Source organism: Trichoderma gamsii (genome assembly GCF_001481775.2).
Source record: "Trichoderma gamsii strain T6085 chromosome Unknown Scaffold_19.2, whole genome shotgun sequence".
Taxonomy (NCBI): domain Eukaryota; kingdom Fungi; phylum Ascomycota; class Sordariomycetes; order Hypocreales; family Hypocreaceae; genus Trichoderma; species Trichoderma gamsii.
This window is the reverse complement of record NW_020171356.1, coordinates 253,895-281,890: the sequence shown is the minus strand read 5'-3', so window position 1 is coordinate 281,890 and position 27,996 is coordinate 253,895. Positions and strand designations below refer to the sequence as shown.

The 27,996-nt window shown below is 49.6% G+C and overlaps 7 protein-coding genes across 7 annotated transcripts; 1 reads left to right on the top strand and 6 right to left on the bottom strand.

The window, feature by feature from the left end:
• TGAM01_v205885 (ankyrin-1) lies at window positions 1-4,621 on the bottom strand (the record flags this gene model as incomplete). The annotated part of the gene is made up of 2 exons (XM_018803022.1): window positions 1-4,394; window positions 4,468-4,621. 2 exons carry the CDS (start codon window positions 4,619-4,621, stop codon window positions 1-3), a joined length of 4,548 nt encoding a protein of 1,515 aa, XP_018663788.1.
• A 3,471-nt stretch (window positions 4,622-8,092) lies between these two features.
• On the bottom strand, window positions 8,093-8,431 carry TGAM01_v205884 (hypothetical protein; the record flags this gene model as incomplete). Its single annotated transcript, XM_018803023.1, has 1 exon — window positions 8,093-8,431. One exon carries the CDS (start codon window positions 8,429-8,431, stop codon window positions 8,093-8,095), a length of 339 nt encoding a protein of 112 aa, XP_018663789.1.
• A 1,608-nt stretch (window positions 8,432-10,039) lies between these two features.
• Window positions 10,040-14,071, bottom strand: TGAM01_v205883 (hypothetical protein; the record flags this gene model as incomplete). Its single annotated transcript, XM_018803024.1, has 4 exons — window positions 10,040-10,074; window positions 10,127-13,609; window positions 13,718-13,905; window positions 13,998-14,071. 4 exons carry the CDS (start codon window positions 14,069-14,071, stop codon window positions 10,040-10,042), a joined length of 3,780 nt encoding a protein of 1,259 aa, XP_018663790.1.
• A 3,655-nt stretch (window positions 14,072-17,726) lies between these two features.
• On the bottom strand, window positions 17,727-19,574 carry TGAM01_v205882 (protein phosphatase 2C; the record flags this gene model as incomplete). The annotated part of the gene is made up of 2 exons (XM_018803025.1): window positions 17,727-18,245; window positions 18,312-19,574. The coding sequence occupies 2 exons, from the start codon at window positions 19,572-19,574 to the stop codon at window positions 17,727-17,729; spliced, it is 1,782 nt and encodes a 593-aa protein (XP_018663791.1).
• Window positions 19,575-21,604: 2,030 nt separating this feature from the next.
• Window positions 21,605-22,480, bottom strand: TGAM01_v205881 (hypothetical protein; the record flags this gene model as incomplete). Its single annotated transcript, XM_024549745.1, has 4 exons — window positions 21,605-21,739; window positions 21,800-22,057; window positions 22,119-22,394; window positions 22,475-22,480. The coding sequence occupies 4 exons, from the start codon at window positions 22,478-22,480 to the stop codon at window positions 21,605-21,607; spliced, it is 675 nt and encodes a 224-aa protein (XP_024405504.1).
• A 559-nt stretch (window positions 22,481-23,039) lies between these two features.
• TGAM01_v205880 (hypothetical protein) lies at window positions 23,040-25,755 on the top strand (the record flags this gene model as incomplete). The annotated part of the gene is made up of 2 exons (XM_018803027.1): window positions 23,040-25,353; window positions 25,409-25,755. The coding sequence occupies 2 exons, from the start codon at window positions 23,040-23,042 to the stop codon at window positions 25,753-25,755; spliced, it is 2,661 nt and encodes an 886-aa protein (XP_018663793.1).
• Window positions 25,756-26,199: 444 nt separating this feature from the next.
• On the bottom strand, window positions 26,200-27,520 carry TGAM01_v205879 (adenosine deaminase; the record flags this gene model as incomplete). The annotated part of the gene is made up of 4 exons (XM_024549744.1): window positions 26,200-26,415; window positions 26,484-27,183; window positions 27,279-27,418; window positions 27,491-27,520. The coding sequence occupies 4 exons, from the start codon at window positions 27,518-27,520 to the stop codon at window positions 26,200-26,202; spliced, it is 1,086 nt and encodes a 361-aa protein (XP_024405503.1).
• Between the last annotated feature and the right edge of the window lie 476 nt (window positions 27,521-27,996).

The following is a 27,996-nucleotide window of genomic DNA, read 5'->3' as shown; positions in this document are numbered from 1 at the left end:
TCATATTTCGTCAACACATTCCGCCTTTTGCATCTGCCGTTGTTCATCATATTGCCTCTTTCCAATCGTGTAAGGTAGAGCTGGAGATCCACAATGCTCGCTAACTTGTGTATCATAGGCTTTTAAGAGCCTAAATATATCCATGTATCCTTTTTCAGCGGCCGCCTCAGCTGGTGTTAACCCATTCTGGTCAGTGACACTCATATCGGCACCATATTGGAGAAGAAGTTTGACTACTTCCATGTGTCCATGAAGACACGCAGACAAGAGAGGTGTGGCATGATGAACTGGTTTGTTGATGTTTACGCCTTTTTTGATCAAATAGCGGGCTGTGCGGACGTGACCGGCTTCGCATGCCGCAAAGAGTGGTGTTTTTCCGTCACCATCAGGGTCATCTGCATCAACACCCTCATCTGCATCAACATCACGCTCTATCAAAAGTTTAACAATTTTGATATGGCCATTTGCAGCGGCGATGACAAGAGGTTTCCGGCCATCACTGACCTGGCTAGCGAGAGCAGCCCTTTTTAGAATGAGGTATTGAACTATTGCCACATGGCCATTTGCGGATGCGGAAAATAATGGCCAGAAGCCTTCGTGATCAGCTGCGTTGATGTCCAGTGCCCCTCTGAACAATAGCTTTGTCGGCTTGATGTGCCCGAAAAAACACGAAGCGTGAAATGGCGTATGTCCCCAACCATCTGGTGCGGTGACATCAGCTCCCCGTTTGATCAAGAGCCGAAGAACATTGATGTGGCCGTAAGAAGACGCTATGTAAGCCGGCGTCTGCCTTTTATTGTTGGGCCTCATATCTGCTCCATTATCAAGAAGGAGTTGAACGATCTTGAGATATCCATGGCGACAGGCGCAAAACAGCGGAGTCCGTCCTTTGTTATCTGTGACCGAGACATTGGCGCAATTATCAACCAACAGCTTAGCCAGCTTGAAATCGCCCTCACAGCTTGCTATCAAGAGTGATGTATGCCCAAAAGAGTCTCTGGCATCAATGTCCACGCCATGCTTGAGTAGAACATTGACAACGTCAACATGGTGATTCATACTTGCTAACACAAGCGGTGTGCGGCCATGTTTGTTGTCTACATGTACCATGACATCAGATCCGTTTTCAATTAGAAGATCAACAATCTTGGCGTGGCCGTTCTCTGATGCTATATGAATAGGCAGCCAGCCACTCTGACTTTTGGTGAAGATGTCAGAACCCCATGAAAGAAGCAGCTGGAGCACCTTTAGCTGACCATTGCAGGCTGCTGCATACGCCGCGCCCATCCCCTCAATATTCACAGCATCAAGGTCAGCACCTTGTTCCACCAGCAATTTTACCAGGTTGACATGGCCATTCGCACATGCTGCGAGTAATGGTGTTTGCCCCTTTTCCTCAATCGCCCTGATGTCAGCGCCTCTCTCGATCAGTAACCTAGCCACCTCTATATGGCCATCGCAACATGCTCCATAAAGGGGCGTCAGACCGTGCGGGCCAATACCGTTGGGGTCTGCGTCGTATTCCAATAGCAGTGATACAACATCAACGTGGCCATTGCAAGATGCCTTCATAAGCGATGTGTTTAGAACATTTGGAAGCCAATTGTCGTCAACTTCCAACTTCATCAGCACCTCGACAATGTTTGTGTAGCCTCCCTCGGATGCTCTAAGGATAGCGGCGTAACGGTCTGAGTGGTCGGCAGAAACATCAACGCCCTTTTCAATTAGCATTTGGACGACCTCAAAGGACCCTGCAAAGGCTGCCGCAGAAAGTATCGTATTCTCCATGGTATCAACAAAGTTGATATCAGCGCCATTGTTTATGAGTAGTCTAGCCACTTTTAATTGACCATTGACACATGCAGCGTACAGAGGCGTTTTCCCCGCTCGATCGGGTGTCATTATGTCGACTTCGTTCTCGATGAGGAGTTTCACAACTTCGCAATGCCCATTGCAGCAAGCCGCAATGAGCGGCGTTTGCCCGGTATCTGCGGTGCTTATCGTGTGATTGGCGCCAAACTTTAGAAGCAGTTTGACAATATCATTATGGCCATTACTACATGCCACAAAAAGCGGTGTTTGGCCATTATGGGCGAGTATGGTGTGATCAGCGCCTTTTTCTAGCAGAAAGGCAGCGATTTCAAAATGACCATTGAAACATGCTAAGAAGAGAGGCGTTTGTCCCCAAACGTCTTGCAGCGTAAGATCCGCACCACAATGAACAAGCAGTTTCACAATATTGGTTTTGCCGCTAAAACAGATGATATGCAATATTGTCTGCTTTTCAATTCGACTCCTGGCGTTGAGATCTTTCTCATGCTCAATGAGGAGCCGAGCCAAATGAAAAGAGCCGCTCTGCAACGCCCTGTTTCCGAGCGGAGTCGTAAGATAACCCGACGACTTGGGATGTGCGCCGATTCCAATGAGAAGCCTGGCCGCCTGAATATGTCCATTGGAGCTTGCTTTGGAGAGTGCGCCATCGCCGTTCTTGTCCAGCTGATGGATATTGGCACCCTTCTGGATCAGTCGCCTCATGATGCTCAGATGGCCGTTGGAGCTTGCAGCAAGGAATGGAGACACTCCATGATAATCTCGGACCGCGATATCAGCTCCATTGTCAATTAGAAGCTTTACCAACCCCGAGTGGCCATTCAAAGCCGCATGATGTAATGCGGTTCGGCCCTGAGCATCTCTGATTACGACTTTGGCACCGTATGCAAGAAGTTCGCGAGCAAGAACCTCATATCCCTTTGCGCATGCAACTCCCAGAGCTGTGCGATTACTCGAGTTGCAGTTCACGAGGACCTTACCCTTCTTGACTATGGCCATAGCCACGTCGACAAATCCAAGTTCTGTTGCATAACATAAAGGGATGGCCGGGTGGCAGTTTGTATTGGCCCAGCCTTTATTAGCTGAATCGAACCACTTCCTCCACATGATCCACGACGAGCTTTGCTCATCAAAAAACTTTTCCATCTCTGTTAATTGGTTTTGCTGAACTGCTCCAGCTTCGGCATGTTTATTCCAAAATCTCGCTGCATAGTTTGTAAAGGAACTGGAGTGCGGCACCCCATCGGTTGCGGAGCCTTGCCAAGCATAGGAATAGCTCATATAAGTGATACATAGGTTGGCTAGAATGGCATGCTCAATTGCAATCATTGATGAGCCATTTCGCTGAGTCGACTTTTGATACGGTATATGGGTAAGCAAGAATTCTTTGACAGAGAAGTGCACGAGATGTACTGTCCATTCTCCGATAGGAGTTTCAGAGTTTCGCATTCGGGTCTCCAAAAGAGAATGACAAAGATCTAATATCCTCTCTTTGACGTATTTCCTATTCCAATGTCTGGGAAGCTCACGGACTGGGAAGTTTTCATACCCATGACCCACAAGAACGGCCTCACTTATCTCGCGAACTGTCAAAGGGCGGAGAGAGAACGCAGCTAAACGCAATAAGGAGACTGCTCTGGCCCGATCATTCCGTGAGAGTTTACTGATGTTTGCCCAGTCTCGAGCGTAAAGACGAGAAAGATCAGCAGGCGTTGCCTCCACAGCATCTCGAAGCTGTTTCTGGCTCAATCCTTCGCGCAGATAGTCCTTTTGTAACCTCAGCCAAAGAAACTGACCTTTACTTCGGTCACTCATATTCTTAGCCATTTCAGCTTGGATATGCGTCCCTTCGTTAGATAGTTTCTCTGCCACGATGTGCTCTGACAGCGCATATATATCTGAGCGGACGTCTTTCTCACACACCTCATAGTGAGAAAATTCCACGCCCTTGATAGAAGTCAAGGCACGGTAGATATGAGGTTCATTTCGACTTATCACAAGGATTCTAGTATTCGTGCCGTCCACCGCCTTGCCAAGTTCATTCACAAACTCGGCCACGGATAAGCAAGAGCTGCCCGGAGAGCACTCGTCGAGACCGTCGACGACAAGTGTACAGTTTTTAACCATCTTGATTACCAGTCGGAACAAGTCGATGATGACGGTTTGTGAAGCCGCCACACCACATGCCCATTTTTTGTCGATGGCATCAGCTACCAGTTCATTGTTCAAAGCCATATGGTAGATCCACGATCGCATAGCGACCATAGGGTCTTTGTGACTTTCGAGGTCAGATGAGAAGAAGTAATAAGCGACAAGGTCTTGTTGCTCATCCTTGATATGTTGAATTATTCGAGCACAGAGAACCGTTTTTCCAAAGCCTGGTGGTCCGTATATCCAGAGCAACTTTGGGGATGAAGATGGTAGCGATCGCCATTTCTTAAATAGCGGATAACCAAGAATCCAGTCGCAAGTGTTTTCCAGTCGTTTGCGAATAGAATTGTCATATCTCTCGTCGGCTATGTGACTGCCCAAGAGCCAAACACGAAGCTTTTGAAGGATTTCAGCTACGGAGAATTTAAGTTAATATCAACCTCAGACATATTTCCTCAGACGTGGTTCGCGAAGGTAGGGTCTTACCTCGGGATTCTTCGTCTCTTACGTCGAAATACACTTCTCCATTGAAAGTAGAGCCGGCAATCAGTGTACCCTTTGTAACAATGTTTTGGCTACCCTCTTTATTATTAAATTGAGCTCCGGAACTCGAATTGATTGCGAAAGAGCTGCTATTCATTACAGCGCTTTCTGTTCTGTGGGACTGTGTCTTTTGGTTGTGCTCGGTGGAATCATGATTCGCGCCTGGTTGGCTAGTTGCTCTTTTCATCACCCGAGCCTGAACCAGATCTGCGAATTTCGTCATTATCAGATCCAATGACAGAAGTGGGTCGGTTCTTATGTATCAAAAGAGTGCGACGTAACAACATGTATCTTCACCATCCCAGTGGTTAACAGAGCAGATGAGATACCTTGGTAAATTGACTTCAGGTTCGAATTAGAAAATTGAAAAGGTGAGAGTTCTCTTAATTAACATCTGTAAATTCCTGCTTTTGAAATAAAATTTTCCCAGAATTGAGGCTCCCCCATCTCTCTAGGCGGCCAAGGCATTATTGAAGCCTAATCATACTACATACATCCGGCAGCCTCGCAGCCTTTACGGTAATGGATCCTTCTGCAACTGTTACACAAAATATCCGCCTAAAGGTCACACGACAACCATTAGCTTTGGGAAGATAATCATCTATTCGGTAATTCTTGAGAACCGACCTCGGCGACTACCAACGACCCATTTCAGTGCATATACTTGAAAGAGCGGCGAGAATGAGCAAGGAAATTAGAACACTGGGGAATAGCACTTAGCAGAACCAAGACGCTGGAAGATATAAAGCTGATACAACGTTTTGAATAATGCAAGCATGCCTAGCATGCAAACTGCCTATCACAAAGGCAAAAAGTGATTGTGCTAATGTAAGCCACAAAGAGGGCCACTAGATTTTGCACTCCATTATCACTTAATAATTCAATCTCATAAGATAGAGTCCCGTGGCACTGTCGGTGTACACGTGGCCTTCTTTTCGCATAAAAAAAAACAAGGCAAACAGAAGGCTTCTCGCACTTATCAGTTCGGTATTCCCTGACAACCCTCAAAAACCTGATTCTGGCGACTAGCCACTCAGTTCGGTGAGGGCACTTATCAGTCGGCATTACTTTGGGACTGAGCTCGATGAGTGGCCTCAACAAACTTGGGCCATAAGCCCGTTGCGGCTCTGCTTTTGGAAACACCTGGTTGGCTGACACACATCCAAGCAATGATACGAGATGACCGACCCTCTTTGCATCCCAACCCGGCTGCATTACCAAGGACACCTCACACGTCTACACAAGATGTAAGTGCAAGTAAAAATTACAGCTGTGTTGAAATAGCTCTGGATAGGCTACCTTAACAACTAAAATTGCTGTTGATTGATCCTTCCCGGGAGAGGGGCAGAGCAGGCCCCATGCAAACAAATTTACGCCCTGGCCATATTATTCATTTACACACGTGGGTATTGAATATCAGTTCTAGGCCCACATAGCAATATCTCAGCATTGGCAGTTATTGCTTTTGTACCTTGTATTAATATCGAGTCTTACCTCGCTCAACCTACTTACATAGGTACCTTGGTACCCGAGGTAAACAATTCACATACCCGCCCTGAACACTAGGCACAGAATGCGATAATTTCCTTTTCCGCCGTCACTGTAAATTCAAAGTTATAGTTGCGGTCTGAAAGTTATATACTTGAAAGTTTCAAATTGCTTTTTTCTTACCATAAGCGACTAAATGGATTGCGAATACGATAGGCAATAAGTATTGCAATGACAATAACAAAATGCCTATAGGAGCTACAGGTTGTTAATAACATGGAATCAGGAATTTGGGAAGAGGCTAGAAGTGGCATAACATACTTCCAATACGCCATAATTCCCAGCTTGTTGGATTACTGGTGTCACCAGTAAGCTGAGGAACATTCTGGCCAAAGTAAGAGGTAAAGAAAGATAGCGGAAGCTATTGGTAAATCTGTTAATTTTCAATTCTAAGAGTAAAAGGCCATAATTGACGTGCAAAGATAATAGTGACAATTGTAAAGAGCATAATAACACGCCCTTGCTGTGTTGTAGAGCGAGCTTCCATTGGGGCTGCTGTTGTCTGCTTAAGATCTAGAAGACTAAGTAGCTGAGTTTGGAAATAGACTTGTTAGAGCATGAACGATAAATTAATTTGAATAGGCCCACAACCTACCATCTTATGCGTGTTGTCTCCCTCCCGCAATAGCTTGTCCACTTCGGCGATTAGAAGGAGTAGAGTCTCATCAGCTGACACAACAGTGTCATAAGTTATGCCCCCCCCCTCTTTTTTTTTTAGCTAATTGTTTGGTTGTTTCAACAGAATCCTCTGAGTTTGTTTGGGATGAGGTAATATTGAATACGGCACCCTCATAGATTCCGGAGTGAAAAATCAGTGTCATTTGCGGTCCGTTGTTTTAAGGAGATCCCTCCCTGGTAGGATGAAGATGACATATAGCCAATATAAGAGATTTAAGGACTTCTCTTTGTTTGTCAGCAAGATTGCGAATCATTTTCAATTAGTCAATGATATCTGCCACCTGAAGAACTAGCTCTAGCTCTTTCTGGATGTCAATTGACTCAGATTGACGGTTTCTCTTTATATTGAAGTTTTCAAAAGCTTGAACCTGTTCGACGGCCTAACTAAAGGTTTGGTCTAGAGCATCATCGTATATAACTTTTGCACACTTTTACCTTTTTGCTTACTACCCACCTAAAAGTCTCTACGAGATCCAGGACATTTTTATTTCCCTGCTGAAACAGATATGATGTAGCCTCTTTCTCTAAATTTGAGAAGAGTTCTCAAACAGTTTCAGAGTGACGGCAAGATTCCAGCATGTTTGTATAGATGTCGACAAATCCGTTGGGTTTATATTAAAACTCGTCAGATGAGAAGCATGATAGAATAGTGTCTAACAATGAAATTTTTAGGTCAGTAATGGGCTTAGAATTGTGTCATGGTGGATGCCATATACTATCATCAAGGACCTAACACCACAGCTGATCAATAATGATCATCAAGCTATTATCTGCAGCTTTAGTTCTCCCATCATTTCCCAGATCATTTCCCGACCATTTCGAAATAACTTGATCATGGTCCCTAAAAGTCGTGTCGTACAGAGAACCGTAGTGAAATTGATCCAGAGTTCGCCTTGGATGAAGGGTAGGAGTATTCTCTAAGTAAAGATGTGATAAGGACTTTTCCATACTTGCTCTCTTCGTGGTGCTCGAGAAATTTGGCTGGGGGTTCAGATTGATTAGTCGCATAAGACTGACTGAGAGTTAGGAATTGGCTATAAATATCCCAACTCATGTATGGAAGCTGAGATAAGAACGAAGTTTTCTATTACTGATATTTCATCTTGAGAAGTAAAAAGTCTAAGAATTAACATAGAGTGCGAGTAGAGGTTGTTTCGGTTCAGTATCTTCGAGAGTTCTGTCCTGTGGTTGCGTTGAGTGGTCAAAATAATCTAAATCATGCGCCTGGATATTTCCAGGCTGTCTCGAGGCAAGATTTAAATGTCTGCCCAAGGTACAGGAAGGTTCCATGTGTCGGGAGTGAAGAGGCTTGTTGCCTGGATGTGGAAGCCCTGGCAGTACCTTAAGCTCCCACATTTGCTCCCAGTTTGTTGTCTAGACCGCCAGCTGTTTGGAACCATCTTCCCATGAAAATGTCGATCCATGCCATGTTGTTCGCCGGAATGTGAAACCACCGTAGCTTGGAAGGGTTGAAATCAGTTTGGTCGTCATTGTAAGTTTTGACTTCATTATCATTTTCGACTGCCTTGTCAATGCCGAAAATGTTAAAATTCGGCTCGTTGAGATCTGCGGTAGTGAAGGAATCTCCATCTGCGACGTCTTTTTTATGTGTGGTATGAAGCGAAACTTTACAGTCTTTAAGAAATGCAAGCTCGGCAGAATCTGATACGCTGGAACCCATGGTGTACCGCTCTGTCTGCATATAAAACTTAGTCGTGAGGGAGTATATCTGTTAGTTGTCCAGTCGGATTTAGCAGGTCAAGATACAGTATATATAGATAAATAAGTAAGGTGAGTAGGCAGGTAAATCAGGCACGTTGGACTACCCAACGATGCCTGAAGTGCAGCAGCCCAACGCTTCTCCAAAACTTCAGGCATCAGAGCAGGCTCTGGGGGTGCACACGCGTGTCTGCATACGCATGCAACACTTTGATACTACAGAAAGTAAAGGCTCTCCACCGTTCTATACTGGAATGCTAAAATGTGCCTTCTCCCTATCGACTACTGTGGTCTGCTAATGTTAGATGCTAAGCCACTGCCAGATCTTTGGTACTCCAAGCTTGCTGCGCAAGAGAAATAACAACACTCTTTTGTAGTTCAACATCACTTCTCATGCTTGGGTAGATGTTCTTTGACGAGCCTGAGTTCGAGCTGTCCTACGCAGTCTGATTTGATCAGGTTCGCTTGCTACGCTACAGCTGTATCTCCACAACATGAAGGCAGTTAGTCCACGTATTAAAATATGCAACTGCTAAAGACATTAAAAACTCATACCATCCGTCATCAGTAGCATCAGTAGGTCCATGTAGACATATTACCCGGATGTACATACTAGGAATGCGGTGATAGTGGTGATAGCCCCACCATAGGCCTTGCTAGGGTGCTAGATAACTTTAAGAGAATGCCTCATCGCAAGGAAGCAAAAAGACAAACAAATTGACACGCCTAAAAGACAACACGAACAATGATCTTCTCATTTTTCTTTCCATTTTTTATTTTCTCAACCTAAAATTTCCTTCCACCACCATCCACTACCATTCATCTCTCAATCTCCAACCCTAAAAAAAAAAAGACACAGAAGAACAAATATAAGAGCAACATATAAAAAAAAGCTGTGCGATGTGTATATATATGTGTGTGTAGTACAATTGTGTGAAAAAGAAAAAAGAAGTGATTCGAAGAAATTAGCTACTAAGTTAAACAGCAAAAAAATAGTTCTTGTAGCAAATAGAAAATAGCAAAGTAGAATAAGTAAAGCGACAAAAAGGATTTTTCTTTGTGGAGTGGTATCATGTGAGTGTGTTCTTCTTTTCCTTTCCTTGAGGAAGAGCAGATGAGATGTAATAACAAGGGAAATATTTGGTGCTCGTCGAGGTGTGTGCGTGTATGCTATAGGTAGTGTAGAAGAGAGATAAAACGGGAAAGTCAGACAGACAAACAGACAGACAAGGAAAAGGTTGTACAAGCAGACTCTCCTTGAAGAGTGCATCTTTCGCTTGTGGGGGTATAAAACCATCCTCTAACGAATATTGTGTTGTTCAAAGTTCAAATGACCACCCTTTTCCACTCTAACACCTCCTTTTCCTGTCCCAACCTTCTATGTCTAGTTGGTATGTTAAGCGTAGTTTTTGAGTGAAATGAGAGAGCCGGAGGGGGAGAGAAAAGGATGGATACGGGAAGTAGAGGTAAGTAGAGTTCAGTTTCAAAGGTGCCGTAAGAAATATTCCGACATCGTCAGACATGAGAGACTATGAGTCTCCTCGAAATAGAGGATTTGCCTTTTCAGCACTTATCGGCTATAGTTAGCATGAGCAGCTTGCAAGACTAATCAACCAGTTAGCAAATATTTCAAACACGTATAAGAGGAGCAACCCACCATGCAGCACATTAAGCTGTCCCGTCCTATCCTCACACGCCAACTGAATCGCCGTCCCCTCCACAAAATCCAACACCACACTATTTGGCAGCTCCTGCACCTCCACGTCCGGCGTGTACGGCTGTCGAAACTCGCCCAAAAAATACCGCTTGGGTCCCACGACGGCGCGCCCGCTCTGCGTTCCCGCGGCGAGAATGATGAAGCCCTGGGCGTCGAGGCACAGGTTTCGTCGCTTCCACAGCAGACTGTCCGGGAACTGGACGTTGACGTCGCCCAGGTCCGATACGATGGCCGCGTCGCCAGAGGAAGCCGGGGGAGCAACCTTGCGGGCCTGTGTAGGGGCAGCAGTGCTGGCTGCGGTGGTGATGCTGGTGGCAGTGGTGTTGATGCTGTCTTCTACCGAAGAAGTCTTGCTCTTGGACGAGCCCGTGGAAAAGTTGGAGAGTTTGCGCATGAAGCGTCCGGCACGGGACGACTTCCTGTCCTTCTCATCGCCAGAATATGAATCCTCCGTCACACTAGAGTTAGCTAGATTATCGCGATCAAGAGTGATTGAGCGCCGGCTGCTGGGCGACTGTGTTGTTGTCCTAGAAACTATCGTTTGGCGCATGTTAGTCGAGACAGTCACCGACTTCCGCGGGTCTTTGAAGAAACCCTTAACCGTATTTAGCGAGGATCGCCTACCCATGTCATCCTCGCCGTCGCGCTCGAGAGACCTCGACCTCCGTCCAGAGTCGTCGTGGTCACCCGCGAACTGCTGCTGCTGATAGCCGTACTCAGAGGCATCCTGCCTCGAGGCTAGGCTCGGGTCTCGCAACATTCTCGGCGTAACGGCAATCGATTCTGGTCGTCCTCGCGACTGAGGTCCCGGTGCTAGGCTGTTTGCGCTCGACGGTGCGACGAGGGGCTCAAACATGGAAACCCGACTGACGACGGAGCCCGATCTCTGCAGGCGCACTCGGCCCGTGTCCAGCGGCAGCGGAAACTCATCCTGCGACGGCGTTGGCGATGCGGCCCTCCCCTTGAGCGACTTTGTCCTGTCCATCACGGACGGCGGTCGGGACGTGTCCCTCTTCTGGACGGCGAAAAAAGTCGACTGAGGGCGCTCTCGACTTTCCGGACGAGCCTGATCACCTGATGTCGCTGAGAGCTTCTCGAGCGCCTTGATGCGCTGCGAGATGCTCGACCCGACGGTGGGCTTCATGGTGGCGAGGCTGGCCGACTGCTGCTGCGTGATTTTGTGTAGGAAAGCTGCGCCGGAGCTCAGAGAACGCGCCGTAGACTGAGTTACATCTGTCGGAGCGATGTAGTTGCCACGGACAGGATTAGAGACTGTTCGAACAGTGTGCGCCTGTGGAGCTCTTGCGCCTAGCGGGCCATTCGCAATTGTAGCACTGGGGAAGACAGGGGTGGGCGGAGATTTGGTGGCACTCATTGGCTTATTATCATTCTGCACCGTTGCGTCGCCGCGCTGAGTCGCCTCCTTGCTGGCGTGCGCAGCTGCAGCTGCAGCGGCATCGCGATCGTCATGCTTTTCCGCTGCGGCCTGCTGCTTGGGCTCCGTCGTCCGATCTGTCTGGATCGGTGGTGGACTGCTAGCCGAGGGTTTGGATCCTGCTTTGGGCTCGTCGGGAGTGGCCGCGGCCTCATTAGCCGTCTCTGCTGCTGGACTCGATTCCTGCGCCGCGGACGATGGGTCCTCGGGCTGGCGATCCATCAAAGGCGTCGTCGCTACGGTGGTTTTGGCGGCCGATTCTGCAGTGTCGACCAAATCTTGCGTTGAGAGTTTAGACCCAGAAGGCAGTGGAGCAGCTTTTACTGGCGGTAATTCCCCTTTGTTTGCTGCCTGCGCAACATCGCCGGGGGTGTCGCTGAGTGGAATCTCGGCTGCACCAGATCCCATGCCTTTTAATGATGCAGCTGGTGGGGCTTTTGACGTCGGAATATGCGCCGAGAACTGAGAAATTGGCTCTGCAATCCCTTTTTTCTCCTTTTCATTTTCGGGCTTAGCCGATCCCTTATTAGCGGCCCCAGTAGCTTCCTCAGCTGCTATAGCTGTGGTGGATTCCGATGCGACTGAAATGGCATTATCTCTGGTTGAGACCGCGCTTGATTTCTTTTCTTCTGGTAATGATGCAGCAGCAGCGGCAGACGACAATGATGGCGATGACGACGACGTGATTTTGCCTTCTTTTGCCTCTGACTTTCCAACATCAACAACCCCTGGCTTTGATGCGGTGACAGCGCCATGGACAGTCTCATCTGTGGAATCCGAAAGTGAAGACGCAGGAGTCGACTCATCATGCTCCGAAGAGGCAACTGTTGAACTTTGCGCTAGAGACTCTGATCGAGCAGTCTCCTCAGAGACTTCATCAATTTGGGCAAGCGGGGACAACGACGAGAAATTACTCAAAACAACGCCGGAATCCGCATGGCTAATGGATGCCGCTCGATCGTCGATTTCTTCGCTCTTCTGGATTTCATCCTCTTCATCCTCTTCTTCTTCGTCGTCATCATCGTCATCATCATGAATGTGCGAAGAGTGCTCAAAGTCTGGATCCTCCCCTCCCCTCAACACCATAACTTTTTCTTCGGCGCCGGGTATTGCCCCTTCTGCGGACTGTTGCTTCAGCAACTCCTGCTGCTTCTTCTTCTTTTCTCTCAGCTTCATGGCCTTCATAAGCCTAGCTTTCTCGGGCGTAATGGTAGGTTTCGCTGGCACCGCTGGTACGGACAGCGTCTCGGCACCAGTGGCTGTGGAGGGTCGTGAGGTATCGCCACTGATTCCTAACGCATCGTTTGACGCACGGGCAGCATCGGCGATTGGCTCCATCTCGGGAGTCTCTTCCTGGATCAAAGACGCAGAGTCTGCGTCCTTGCTCTTGCTCTTCTTCCCTCCCTTTCCAAACAACTTGTACCCGACCGGAAGCGACGAAACGGGCCTAAAGTTTCCGGCGACTTGGGGTCTAATCGTAATGTCGGCCTTGGGCCGAGGCGCGAGCTTCACTTTTGGTTTACCTGTTGGGTAATAGCTATAAATATCTGACCGGCTGTCGGTGGTGTCGATTGATTTCGTAGGTGAGGTTGGTCTGTCGTGAATGCCCGTGAATTTGGGCACTTCAGATGTGTTTGAGGCTGAAAATTTGCTATGTTCTGGGGAGGTTGCCAGTTCAGAGTTTAATTTGACCTCGTCTGTGATTGTAGATTTGTCGCCAGGTGTTTGCGGCCGTTCACCATCCGGTTCCGATCCTATGGACTGTCGCTTCGACGACCGTTGTTCCTCAACTTCCTCCTCTTCGGCGATTTCCATCAACCGTCGTCTTCGGGAGCTTGTAGAGGATGCTGTGGACCCAGATGCGGCATGCAAAGAACAGGCGGCAGATAGCTTCGTATCCTTTAACTCGGCGGCGGTAGAAATCTCGTATATGGCATCGTAGGGGGAAAATCGTTCGCAGACGGCGGTAAAATGCACAGCAACTCGAGCTGGTTTGCAGACATTAGTAACCCATGATTTGCATCTCGTCGCATCGCATCGCATGACATCGCAGATCGCCCGCCGATCAAAGAATGGACATGAAAGAAAAGGCTAACCTTGTATAAGTCGAGAGCAGTCTTCCGGTAAATATTTGACAATGACGTTCCTTCGCCGGTATCGCAAGAAGCCATACAATGGGCTGTTCTCGTCAAAGCCCTCGACGGCGTTTCGGATTTCGGTGATGCCTCCATTTCCCTTGTCCAGCAGCTCGACTTCGTCGCGACTCGCATACTTGATCAGAAACCTATAAATCGCACAGGAAAAAAGGCAGTCAAGTCTCAGCAAGTCAAATCTCATATGTCACACCTAAGAAGAACAGAGTTCGATCATGCATACCATCCCCCAGGCTCCGCAACGCCAGCCTGATGCGCCTCTACAATCTTGGGATCGTCCAACCCGTTTAGCGACATATTCTCTGCGATATAGCTCGGATATCTATATTTCGATCGTTTGCGCCAACCAGCTCAGCCAAGGCCAGCTCAACCAAGCCGGATATCGAAGGAAGAAACAAGACGAAATGAGTGGAGGGTACGAGTAACGAGGGACAGCGAAACGAGCGAAGAGTAACAGCAATAATAATGAGGGACTGCGAGATGCCCAACGCGCTGCGCTGGCTGTGCGAGCGTCTGTCTGTCTCACCACCAATTCTCAGGGGCAAGTTGCGACGACGTCGACATGGAGACGAGCAAAATCGCGACGTGGGGGAAGGCGGGATACGCAAATCAGCCTTTTCGGATGCTTCTCCTACGCTTCGGTTCGGGTCAAATGATGGAGAGAGGTTGAGTGGTCTTTGCCCGCCGGAACGGAATTACATGCAGCTGCAGCTTTTTTCGTCAAGGGTCTGGTCCGACACGCTTTTTTTCCCTCCCTCTCTTGTCACTCTGTATGCTCACTCTCTCTTACGACGCCTGTTGGCTGCGGCACAAAACAAACGAAGTTCCGTGACAGATCGAACGGGACCTGGCCTAAGAAAGAGTCCACCTGCGTAACTAAGCGCCGCGCCGCAGATGCATGGAGGCAAGGGGCGCGCCAAAAATCCCATGCAATGCAAGACTTGCTTTTGGTGCCACCCACACAGCAAGCAGCTCTCGATGTTTAATCAAAACGAGATCCAAGCCGGGTCTCTTTTCGCGGTATTACTGGCTGCAGCCGCGCAGTCAGCTGGGAAACAGGACGGCAAACACGAGCTGTCCAAATAAGCACCCCTTGCTCAGACAAACACGAGATCCATTGAGCAGAAGACGACAAGAGAAGAGCAGCCAAGACATGGTCAACAGCCGGGCTTCCATTCCACTTCTCTGGCTAGGCATGCTTAAGGGGGTTTAGCTGGCCGTTTTTTAGGGGCATTGGTGGTTCCCCCCCTGTCAAAGGCGTCTCCATCTACAAACAGGGGTCCTTTGCCAGCCAACGAGAGTTGCGCTGCCAGAGAGCCGTATTGGCACTTGTGCGTCTTCACCAGCGGTCCGCCAGCCATTGGGGGATCCCATTAGTTTCGTCGAAATTGAAGCTTGGGCCGCCCCTTGGCTTAATTGCGTCCCCTTCAATAATCGCGCGGTAGTGCGAAACGCCAGGAACAGAGTCGCAATGGCTTCGCATAGCGTGCTTCACCAGCGGCGCGGTGGCGATGAGGAGCTGCGAGTCGCTCGTTGGGTTTCCGCAGCTTTGTTCGGCCGCTGTGCTGTTATACGCGACAGATACTTGTAGTTCAGCTGCCCGTCTTGTTATGGCTGCTGCTGTTATACTTCCATTGCGGCCGCAGTTCGTCCCATCATGCAGCCCAAATGCCGGCGTCTAACCCTGAAACGCACGTCGTGCAGCAGCCGTCTGCACAAGGGCCCCATCGTTACCCAGATTAGCAGCCTATTTCCTGGTGGAGGCCGGCCAGGTTTCCGGATAGTTAAAGCAGCGGGCTCGGTGGCTATCTATTGGCGACTTGATGCGCAGATCGAGCGTAGCAAGGGATAAATCCGCGGTCGAGTTGAAGCTCGATTTACGGCTGACTACCTTGGGTATCAAAAGTTTATTTGATTCTTTAGTCATCCAACTAAAATACCTCGTAGCATCCGGGAAGCCACATCTGCGCCGTCGACATGTTCTCCACCACGCTTCTGTAAGGAGTGTCGGATTAGAAAGACATGCTCCTCTTTTGTCCTCTCTTGTCTTGTTGTCATTTCAAAAGTGGTATCATGTCATAAGACAAGGTTAATTACCAACTTTCCGGTTGGCAAAGCATTACATGGGGAATTAGTGGGTATAGAGTTATATTACTCAAATACCACGCTTAAAAAACTGCAGGCTGTAGAAGCTGTAGAAGCTTGTAGAAGCTGTAGAAGCTGTAGAAGCTGTAGAAGCTGTAGAAGCTGTAGAAGCTGTAGAAGCTGTAGAAGCTGTGGAAGCTGTGGAAGCTGTGGAAGCTGTAGTAATCAAATAGCTGTAATTTCCTCATATTAGCAATATGTATAATGTTAAATAACATTGTTATGAACTCTTAAATAAAGTAAAGCGTGAATAAGTCGCAGGCTATTTTATCAGCCTCAGATAGTGTTACCAGACGGCTGCCTTAACCTCGTGAACATCACCGCCATCCATTTCGTCCCTAGACATAAGAGTAACAGATGTAGAACTACCATCACCATAGAGCTCTTGAAGCTGAATCCCGGCCATCAGCTCTTGCTTGTACTCCACGATCGCCTCTTCTCCATTATCATGTACCCGAATAACATGGGCACGAAAAGCCCTGAGTGAGAAATAATCTGACACGGAGGAGTAGGGCCCATGCAAATCGAGCAAACAGATACGGCCTAGGTACTGGACTAAGACCTTGAACAATGCTGTTATGATAGGTGGGCCATATTTCTGCTGCCTCGTGTGAGAGAATATGGGTGACGAATTATATACCAAGGGGGTGTATTCAATACCATTGCCTTCGACAATAAAGTAGTAGAAATTCTTAGTCAGAAGGCCATCCACAGATATATTCTCTTTACGGAGACCAGCATCATCGGACGCAAAATAACCCGCATGGAAAACATTACCCGCAACAATCTGGCAGGCGGTCAGCTGTTTTATGATGGACTCCGTAAGCGATAGTGCCATTTAAGCTCTCGGTATCGACTCGTGAGATTGTTAGGAACGTATTTATAGTACACCGGTAACCTAGATAGAGGAATTAGATATCTTGCTAATAGTATAAATTACAACTCGGGGGCTCGATAAGAGATGCCTCAATAGGCGAAGGCTGAGGAGCGTGAGTCGCCATGATTCGTAGTAGTAGCACGCCAGAAGAAAAAGATAGGAGGCAACGATCCCGCTCTGAAAGTCAAAAAGTCAATAGCTCAAGGTACGCCACTTCTGCTACTCCTGCTACAACTACTACCTACTACCTTACCTACCTTAGGTAGTACTACTACACGTACTGCTACTATTGTAGGTACTGCTACTATTGCTACTTCTGCTACTGCCTACTGCTACTGCTAGGTGTATATAATACTTAGGTACCTTAGGTAATTAAATAATAGACTTAATATATAGCTCAACTGCTTTATCTAGGTAATTATAGCTGGAGAGTTGTAGTACAGCTGGGGTGCTGGATAATTGTCCCTTAATTTGTGTTTACCTGTGGCTGGAAAGCCGCCAAGTGCTCAACAAGTCAACGGATCAGTTGGGCCGTGAATTATCAACATCGTAGATTATGAAGAGCAGCTTTTTAAAACATGTTGCATTTAGAAATTGCCAACGCATATATAGATACAGGTAGCATAGCGTACAAAAACAAATACTTTGCCAACATCTTAGTCCAACCATGCGCCCCAATGCCCAACCCCTCCATGAGGCACCAGCCTCATCGCCTGTCTGTCTCTTCTGTAGTATGATGCGATATACTCGAACCCATGCCAAACATCACCTGGATTCTTTCCTCCTATAACATGGCTGCGTCTTCGTATGCTCTAATCAAACCATGCCTCTCATTTCCCCATCCTTGCCTGATCTAGCTGGCCGGCTCGTCCAGGCGACTCTGAATCAAGGTTAGACGGCCTTTGGCTGGATGGCAAGGGTTCCTGAGTCCTAGACGTCTGCCAACTCTTTTGACTTATCTTTTGACTCTTGGGCAGCAGCAGCAGTAGGCTTGTCAATGGAAGTGTCAAGAGGAATCAGCTCGGGACTGTCGCTATCCTCAATGGCAATAGGCTCCTCAACAAGCGCATCGCTTAACGTCGTAGGCACAAAGTCCCCTTCGTTGGTCTTTTCGTCTGTGGAAGCGTTGTCGTATCCGCGTCCAGAGTTACTAGCCGATACACCCACCGCGGGGGTTTGACCATCGGCAATCTTCTGCTTTGTATCCATGACGATCTTGTCTGCCTCGCTCACTTTCGAGGCGGCACCATGGTTTGCCTCGGGCTCAGCATCCTGGCTAATCTGGCTTTGTGCGAGAGCCTCCTTATCCAGTCGCACCACCATACATGATAGGTTGTCGGTGCTGAATCGGTTGAGGGCATGGTCGACCAGTAGCTTTGCTCCTTCGCTCGGGTCGTGAATCTCTCGGACAAGATCAACAGCCTCTTGATCGCTGCAGACATCCCACAACTGTAATTTATTCGTTAGCATACTTTGGTCTCATATGACAGCGAAAGTGTATCGAAAACTTCTTACCCCATCACAAGCAATAATAATAAATTCGTCAAGGTCATGCTGTATGACTGTTTCTGTAGTGTATGGGTGGCCAGTCACGTATTCCTTCATATAGGTATCTCCAAGCGCCCTGGTAACAGCCAACACTCCATTGACACGGTTTTGGATGATGAGGCCGCCGGCGTTGTGGATTCGTTTCCCTTCGTTCTCATCGCTGCCTTTGTGGTCGTAAGAGAGACGCAAGGCTTTACCGTTACGACACAGAATGATGCGAGCATCTCCCACGTTAGCGGTATACAAGACGCGCTGTCGACTGGAAAGGCCCTTGAGCTTCGTAGCAATCGACTCATTCGAACCAGCTTGCGGTGCTTCTAAAGACCCGTCCTTTTCTTTTTCAGATTCTTGCGCTATAGCCATGGCCTTCGCGGCAGCAGCGGTTGCGGCGGCCGGAGCAATGGCGAGAGAGCCGGTGATGGATCGATCACTGGGTACACGGTCTTCCCATCGGAGAACCGCAATGGCGGCCGTACAGCCGCTGTTCTTTAACGGGAGCTTCTCAAGCTGGGCGTCAGCAGCTGTAAATGACATATCCAGGAGCTCCGGAATCGGCATGCTGGGATGCTTTCGTATCATCTCTTCCAGAATAATGTGAAGCTTTTTTCCACACCAGTCCGCAGCAAAAGTGCCGGCATGGCCGTCGAAGACGGCAAAATAGCCATTGTCCGACTCGGAAACAGCAGCGTCCTTGTCGTCTTTACTTGACTTGTCCTTGCCGCCGGATCCATCAGCGGCCGGCGCCGGGGTGTCTAAAAAGTTGTACAGAAAGGCGTGGGTGTCCTCCATCGTCCGGCGGCATTTCTTGTTCCTGTCTTCCCAAACGCCAACGCGGAAGGTGGACTTGGGCCCGGGGACCGATTCGCCGGCCGAGTTGTTGTGTTGGCCCTGTGGCACGACGAGAGCAGGGTCGTGCTTGCCGAGCTTCTGCAGCGGCGTCTGAGCGCCGGAATCCGACCCGGAGCGGGTGACCTGGGAGAAGTTGAGAGAGTTCCTGGCCGAGGCTAGCAGGCTGCTGGCCTTGCTGCTGACGCCACTACTCCTGCGCTTCTTCTCGCCGACGTCCTGTCGAGTGGGCGGGCTGCCATTGCCGCTGCGCTTCTCGCCGCTGGCCACCTGGTCGGCGTTCTTGATGGGCACGGCGGACGCAGCGGTGGGGCTGGGCTCAGGAGAAGGCGACTTGTCGTCGCCCTTGGAATCGCTGTCAGGCTTGGAAGCTCCGCCGAACATTCTATTTAGCAGACTTCCTCCGTGAGAGGAGAGACTGCGGCGCTTGCTTCCTGCCAGTTTTGTGGAGTGCGAAAGGGGCCGTTCGGGGAATGGGATGGCAGGCCTCGAGATGAGTTGACGGGACGATGGATAGCCAGTCAAAGTCGCAGCTGAAGGGTCGTCGCGGGGCTCGATGGTTGCCACGCTCTCGTCGAGGAGGACGCCGCGTGATTGGACGCTGTCGGCGCTTACTGATCACGGAGCAGATGGAAAGGTTGCTGCGATGGCGTGGCACGGCGGCAGACAAAATGCGGGATTCGAAATATTCGACGGTTCTGAGGATTGGGAAAAGCTGCACCGGTCAGTGAGCCTATTGTACAGCGTGTGGCCTGCAAAGGAGCAAGCTGAAGATCAAGCGGGCTGGTGTTTGGGCAATAGAGGGGGGAGCCGGTATAGAAAAGGATGACATCGGCGGGGGCAGCGGCGGGATAGCGGGGAGGATTCAGCGGCTTGGCGCTTGTTTGCTTCTGGCAGCTTCGGGTGAGGCGCTGCTGCAGTGCTGCGTGCCACAGGGCCGGTGCCTGGCGAGGGATGGGCTTGATTTATCAACAGGTGCAGTACCTGAGAAACAAGTGGCACGCATTGAAACACACTCGCCGCTGGACAAGTGGCAATGCGAGCAGAGCAGTGCTTTGGCAGCGGTCTTCTTGATCCTGCCGACGAGCGCGGGCTAAAAGCGAGCAGTCTTCAACTTAATGGCCGGAGCTGGGGGACAGCTTTGTCCGTTGAAGAACAGGGTACGGCACGGGGATAACGGACAAGCAACAGGAATGGGGGTTCACAGAATGCCAGCGGAAGAGGTTGATTACATACCACAACGGAAAAGAAGGCAATGGAGAAGTCAATTTGGAGCGTGCCTCTCTCAAAGAAGAGACGAAACAGGTGGTTGAGGAAGGAAGAAGAAGCAGAGCCACCGCAGAGAGACGATCGTAGATGACGAAGAGGGCAATGGCTGGCTTAGTAGCAACGACTGCAAGGCGCCAATTAGCGTCTCGGCTCAGCGTGGCAGCCCGGGGAATGGCAGCGCTATAAGTAAGCTGGCCTTGCTATTACTACAAGGGAAGGGTCCAAGCCAAAGCTGGAGCTCCACGCACTGCTCTTCTCACGTCACCGCCGAAACGGAACAACGTAATCCTTCATTAATCATGTGCTCGCTAGAGTATGCAATTGCTAATCTCATCTCATGTAGGGGCTTCCAGCCCGGAATACTACACTACGTCGCCGTCTAATTTTAGGCTTGCTCTGGCCGAGCGAAACAAACGTCGGGGATGACGGAACGGAGCACGATTAGGCTCCAGATCCAAGATGACGGTCGCGGCGCTGTTTAGTGGACGCGGGGATTTCTAGCGCCCCCATCTATGCTATTCTTGCCTGTCCACTTGATCTCGATCTCGCAGTTTCCAATGCTACCTTGAACTTTTCCTCAAGTCGACGGCATCTCGTCTCAGGAGCACGACCGAAAATCTCTGACGACATAGAGAGCAAAAATAGATGTGCATACTCTTGTTTAAACAACACTATTGGCCTGAAACATAGTCGCTATAAATACCTATCGAGCGTATCCAAATAAGACACGCAAAAAGCCAATGGCGCCTCAACCATGCTCTCTATTCCTGATATCCGTTGGGATAGACAAGCATCTTCTGCATCATTAGGACAACAAAAATCTGCATGCATAAACATGTCTGCTTGTGTATTCGTAAATCATATTCGCCATCAACACCTCGTGCGCCGAACAAGAAAACGGACATGGCTCACTCCCGTCTAAGCCCCCCGCACATATATATAAATAACATCCTCAGACTTTACGATCCTCTTTAGGGGTCCTCATCCTACGAATGTTTCTCTTGCATCATGCCGGGATGTATGCTTCAAGAAGAGACATTCTCGAGAGACATGCTTTCGGCTTGGCAGGTTCCAATCAAGCACGGTCGGTTCTATTAATAGATCTTCTCCTTTGGTTATTCCGCTTGTGATGGATCGTGAACTGTTCACTTTCGAAGACTGTCGAGTCGGGCTTGGAGATCGTCATCGACCGGGTCGCCGCCTCCGCCTCCGCCAACAGCTTGCGCAATCTTGCCCTCGGACACAGCAGAATTGCCCAAAGCGGTCGGAGTCTCCCCGAGCTGTTATTCAACAGTTAGCCATGATTTCTCGCCTCTTACAAAGGAAAAGGGCAGTCTTACAGCCTGGTTCAGATCTATTCCAATCTCTTCCAAAACTTGCTCAACAACCTCGTCGCCTTCTTCTTCGATTCCAACGTCCATGGCATCATCAACGGCGTCATCCATCATCTCTTGCCTCTGCTCCATGATGTCGTTTTCTCGCTCAAACTCCATCGCAATCCGCTGGAGCTGTGGCAGGTTCATGGACTTGTTCATGCTGCCCAATGCCATCGTAGCGCCCTTCATGGCCTGCATCATCTGCTCGTTCGTTCGGTATGTCTAGTTGTCATCCGCTTGTCAGCCGGTATCGGGGTAGTTGCTAGTCCAGGACATTCCATACCTGCAGCCGTAGAGAAATCTTCTGCAGCTGACTACGCATGCCATAAAACTTCTCAACGTATCGTCGTGTGCGCACCAGATCTTTGGCCTGGATCTTGCAGGCGCCCATCTGCCCGTTCTTGGCGCTCGTCTTGATTTGCTGTATCAGCGTCTTCTCCTGCTTCTCCAGCTTGACACGCGTCTGGTCGAGTTCTCGGATGGCCTTGTCCAGCATGCGCTGGTTCTTGCGCAAGCGCTCGGCCGGCGTCATGCGCTTGCCAAACGCCCATTCCAGGATCTGCATTTGCACGTCGGGTTAGATGCCGTTTCCCACATGTGGGGGAGAAGGCTGTGATGCCAGCCATTGCATTGCCTCACATTCATGATGGTTTAGGAGTCGTCTTGCGGTAAGGCGGCAGCCACAGTGTTGCGCGATGCCGTAGATGCAGCAATGAAGAAGAACTGCGCGGTGAAATGGATTGTCGCGAGATAACAAGGCAGAGGAAAAGAGTTGGATGACATCTGCCTAGCGGAGTGCCCGAGGAGCGACGTACGTCCGTCCTGCACCAGCGCCCGGCTGCCATGCCTGTCGCTAAAAGCGTTACGTCGTTGCCCAGACCTCGGCCGTGTACCCCCGCCACCGCGCATCGGTGCAGAGATACTTGCAGGATACCTGCTGCTGCAGGCCCGATTTTCGCGGCCAACGATAAGATAGCTGCAGCCTTGCCGACCTTATGCCGGCAAGCTAGACCAATCACGGGAGCTTCGTGACCGCCGGGGAGGCAATTTGCTTAAACATCATGCAACCTTTTTACTCGACGAACCCCGTTCTACGCCTGACCCTCCTCCTACATACCCAACCTCTGCAGCGCTGCATCTCCGGCATTTCTGCGCCCTCATCCCGTAGCTCGACAATGCTGTGGGCAAGCTCGCCTTCACCAGCATGAGCCAGGAATACTTCAACGACAAGGGCAAATCGCCCGCGGGGGACGACGATGCTCACTTCGATCCGAACATGGCAGGCCAGGCGGGTGCATCCGGAGCGCGGCCCAACTACATGACGGTTGGCAACGGCATGGCCTCCGAGCACGCCGCGCACCTGCAGGGCATGCTCGAGGCTGATTCGGGATATGGAGGCAGCATGATGGGCGACGAACCAGGCATGCTGGACATCTCGACGCATGGCGACCGACGACAATCCCATGCTATCCACCAGATGTGGTACAACTCGCAGAGGGCCACGCTGGGCCGGTCAATCAACAAGGTGCTGGACCTCCTGCATAGCCTTCGAGAGATGAATGCTACATGGCCCGCGCATTATCCTTCCGTTCAGCGGGCTGAGAAGATGGAAGCTGATGTGCCTCGCCCGGGTATCTTACACTCATCCACCATGGAGGATATTGCGGCCAGGTCCAGCCAGACGCCGCCACCTCCCATGCTTAGGAGAGCCATGACCAGCCTCGAGGATGCGACAGCAGAGTCTAGCCAAGCGGCCGAGGCTCGACCTACGGCAGAGCCACGACTCGTCTCCCCTCAGATTGCTCAGGAATTTTCAATTTTGAAACTGGACTTGAAGCTGGGAGCTCTCCACCAGACCGAGCTTGTACACTCTTTGGAAAAGGGTTCCATTGCATCACTTCTTGATGGCAAAATTGGCTCTAGCATCAAGCATCTTGTATCGCTCCGTGAACGTATCGAGGATACATCAAGCAAAGTGCTCATCACCGGTGATTTGAATGCCGGTAAATCGACCTTTTGTAACGCCTTGCTGCGCCGCAAAGTTTTGCCCGAGGACCAGCAACCTTGCACCGCCATCTTTTGCGAGGTTCTGGACGCCCGGGAAAATGCAGGAATTGAGGAAGTTCATGCCGTGCACAGGGAAGTAACTTACAACCGAAATGACGAATCGACCTATGACGCCTACTCTCTTCAAGAGCTCGAGAAAATTGTCATTGATAATGAAAAGTACATTCAGTGCAAGGTCTATGTCAAGGATGTCCGAACAATCGATGAATCTCTACTCAGCAACGGTGTTGTGGACATTGCCCTGATCGACGCTCCGGGTCTCAACTCAGATACGACCAAGACGACGGCCATCTTTGCTCGCCAAGAGGAGATTGACGTGGTGGTCTTTGTCGTCTCCGCGGCAAATCACTTTACGCAGTCTGCCAAAGAATTTATCTGGGCCGCCGCCGCGGAAAAGGCTTACATTTTCATTGTCGTCAATGGCTACGACTTCATTCGAGACAAGGAGCGATGCCAGAAGATGATCCTCGACCAAGTTGCTGGACTCAGCCCGCGAACACACAAAGAAGCCTCCGAGCTCGTCCATTTCGTCTCCAGCAATGTCATCCCCATGGCACCTTCACCTCCTGGCGGGCCCGGCGGAGGCGGCAGCGGGAGTGGCAGCGGAAGTGGGGACGATCCCGATGACAATGGCAAGGGCAAGGACCTGGACAAGGTTCGCGACTTTGAGAAGCTCGAACAGTCGCTGCGGAGATTCGTCTTGGAGAAGCGTGCAAGATCGAAGCTTGCTCCTGCAAGAACATATCTGATGAATATTCTCAATGACGTCAATACCTTGGCTACCGTCAACCATGAGGTAGCCCAATCCGAGTTTAACCGAGTCACCCAGGAGCTCAAGGAGCTCGAGCCGCAGATTGTGGCCAGCAAGAAAGCCCGATCCGAGGTTGATGAGCAGGTTGTCCACAACATCGAAGAGACCTGCAAGAGCGTATACGATCATACTCGAAATCAGCTCAACGCTGCCATCACCTACGCCGGCAGCACCAAGTACGATATTCCGTACCCCGGAGTCTTTGGCGCTTTTGGCTATGCCGACGATCTTAAAGACGCCATTCTATCCCACATTGCGGATGCAGTCAGCACCTGCGAAGATTACGCCCGTGGCCAGACTGTCCGGGGCGTCAATGCCATCAAGCAGCTCGGCCTGCTTCATGTGGGCGATGAGTTTCAAAATCTCCACTTCCGACCAGATGTCATGTTCCGACGGAAGAAGGATGCCTTTGCCCGCCAGGTGGATGTCCCTACTGATTTTGCCGATTTTGTGGACTTTTCAACTCTGCTGCATAGCCAAGAGAAGTTTGCCGGCACGGGTATGGCCCTGACAATTGCTGGTGCAGTTGTGCCTCGCATGCTGGGAATGAACTCTTGGATGGACCACGCCATTACCGCTACGAAAATCCTTGGTAATGATAATCTTCGCAAGCTCATCCTTCCTGGAATTGTGATTGCAGGTATGTAGCCATTTTCTCGTCCGTATCTTTGACTTTTACTAACTGGTATTCTAAGCTGTTGCTGCCTCGGCATACGTCCTTCAGCAGATCCCCACCTCTCTCCCCCATCGGCTGGCCCGAAAGATTGAGGCTCAGCTCTCCGAGATTGACTACGTGCATACCAATGCCTCCCGAATTTCAGGAGCAGTACGCACTGTCTTGCGCATGCCCGCCGACAACCTGCGCGTTGGCCTCGACCACAGCGTCAAGGATCTCAACAAAAAGCGCGACGAGACAGTCAAGGTCAAGAGCGAGAGCGAAAAGGCCTCCAAGTTCTTCCGCAAACTGGTTGGCGAGACTCAGGTCCAGAAGAACATGGTTGAGGGAGTGGACCTCGATACCCCTCCGCAAACTCTGCACTGAAGGAAGAAAGATACAAAACAAAAAAAAAAAACTAAAATCGAATTCAGTGCTCCATAACGTGTTGATGACAAAAATAGATTGGGACTCATGAGACTTTTTGAATTTTCTCTTCTTCTCTTCTTCTGGCGTTTAATATATAAATATCCGCTACAAAGTTGCAAAATAGTTGAATCGGCCGTGGCTATGGCGGACACAAGGGGAAGGAGGATGGAATTAAATGGAGGTGGAAAACAAAAAAACTAAAGTGGATAGGAAGTTTTGAATTGTGATTCTCTACTCCTCATGCTTGTTGTAGCTGGTTTCTTATTCTAGCTTACCTAGGTATATATATATAGCCTGATGTAAAAGTAGCGTTACTGGAATTACGTGATGGTGCTGTTACTGATGAGAGCAATCGAAGCACAAGTTATAACAGAAGGAACAACGCTCATCATTATTTTATGTCTACTCTATTATTCGATGAGCGCTTGCCGTCATGGTTGATGATTGCTCATCCCACATGATTCGTCGTAGCCTCTCCTTTTCCTCCTCACCTCCGAAGATGAAGTCGATGCCTTCTCTGGCCAAGGCACAGATCTGCCGGTTATCGAGGTGGAAGTGTTGCGCGGCAAGGCGGTGCTCGTTGGACAGGGGGCTGCCAAAGATGCCCACGTCGTCTGTCTATAAAACGGTGAGCATTTCTCCAACTGTATGACTTGGTTATTCGAAAGAGGGAAGAAAGAACTCACCCCGAGTGACACCTTTACGCCCTCAACGCCCCTCCACCCCCCGAAATGATGGCCCTCGAACCCGCCCTCCACCATGCCCGCGTGGACATTACAGCTCAGGCATAGCTCAAGGCACAGCTCATCTTTCCGTTTCTCAATCTCCTTTTTCGTCTCTTCATCTTCCCAGATGACGTGGCCTAATCGCTGGGGTCTCCACGATAGTAGCGTCTCAAGCTCTGCCTTGGAGGCACTCGCTTGGATTTCTGCAAAGTGTAATGTTATGCCGAGACCAGCAGCGCGGGCCCTTTCGAATATCGGTGTAAAGAGTGATATTTCCCCCGAGGGACGCGCAGAGGGATCTCCGCATAAATCCAGACCTACTATCATTGCATGCCTTCTAGCATAGACGCCTTCTTTGGACGTATCAACAGCAAGTTCAAGCACAGAAGCCGCCATTTCCAAATCATGCCGCCTATCCACCGAAAGAATAAGCCTCGTGTGAAGCTGCGGATTCCGCTCCTCGAATTCAGATATTGTCGAGAGTAAAATGTCGACGTATTGCGCCGCGGAGAGGAGCGGCGTTGGACGAGGCGTGGTGCGCAGTTCGAGGTAGACGACGCCGTCTTGGAGGAAGGACTGGAGGACGGCGGTGGTGGCGTGGCGGATGGAGAATTCATCGGTGAGGAGGGCGTAGATGTATTTGCTGAAGAGAGGGAAGAAGCTTTTTTATGCCATGACTGTGAGAAGATGTTTGATATGTGGATATACGACGATACATGGGGAGATTGCTGTGTATATGCGTTTTGCTTCACATACGTTACGAGATTGTAGTCGTGTTTGCCCTCTGGTATGACAGCTAATGGATCTTCCAGGTCAGTGTGTCCAGAAGCTTTCTTGGTGAGCCAGATTTCGTGGAGGGTCTGGCGGGAGATGCTGCCCGTGAGATGGGCGTGAAGCTAGAAGCTTGGGTTAGATGGGATTCATCATGTGTAGAGATCGAATTGCGGAGACAAGGGGCACAAGCAAACCTCAATCTTTGGCAGAGCTATAAATTCCATGTTCAAGCTCTTTATTCTAGTTGAGTTTTGATTTCGCTATAGGTCTTTTGCGCAAAAAAGAGAGAAAAAGGTGGAAGCTGTCAGAGTGTTGAGGTGTCACGATACTGCCCCGCAGTTGGAGCACATGCAAATGTTAATCTTGTATGGCTGCCACGCCTTTGACAGGTTAACGGCGCAAACCATAATCACGCATAAATCTACTACAAGGAGCACATAAACATTTTTCATCAATAGTTCTAGCCCAACGGCCAAGAATCAAATATACATATACGTGTAAATGCTACCACGTTCCAGAGATGAGATGGCCGTCAATCGTACAAGCTTCCCTTGCCCTTCTCTTCCTGCATCCCAAGCTGTAATAGCAAAAAAGGGATATCCCAGCTAATGATAAGCAGTCCAAAAGCAGGCAAGAAACATTCTTTTCCCTTGCTTAAAGGTATTGTACACGAATGGAGAGGGAGACCACAATGCTCTTT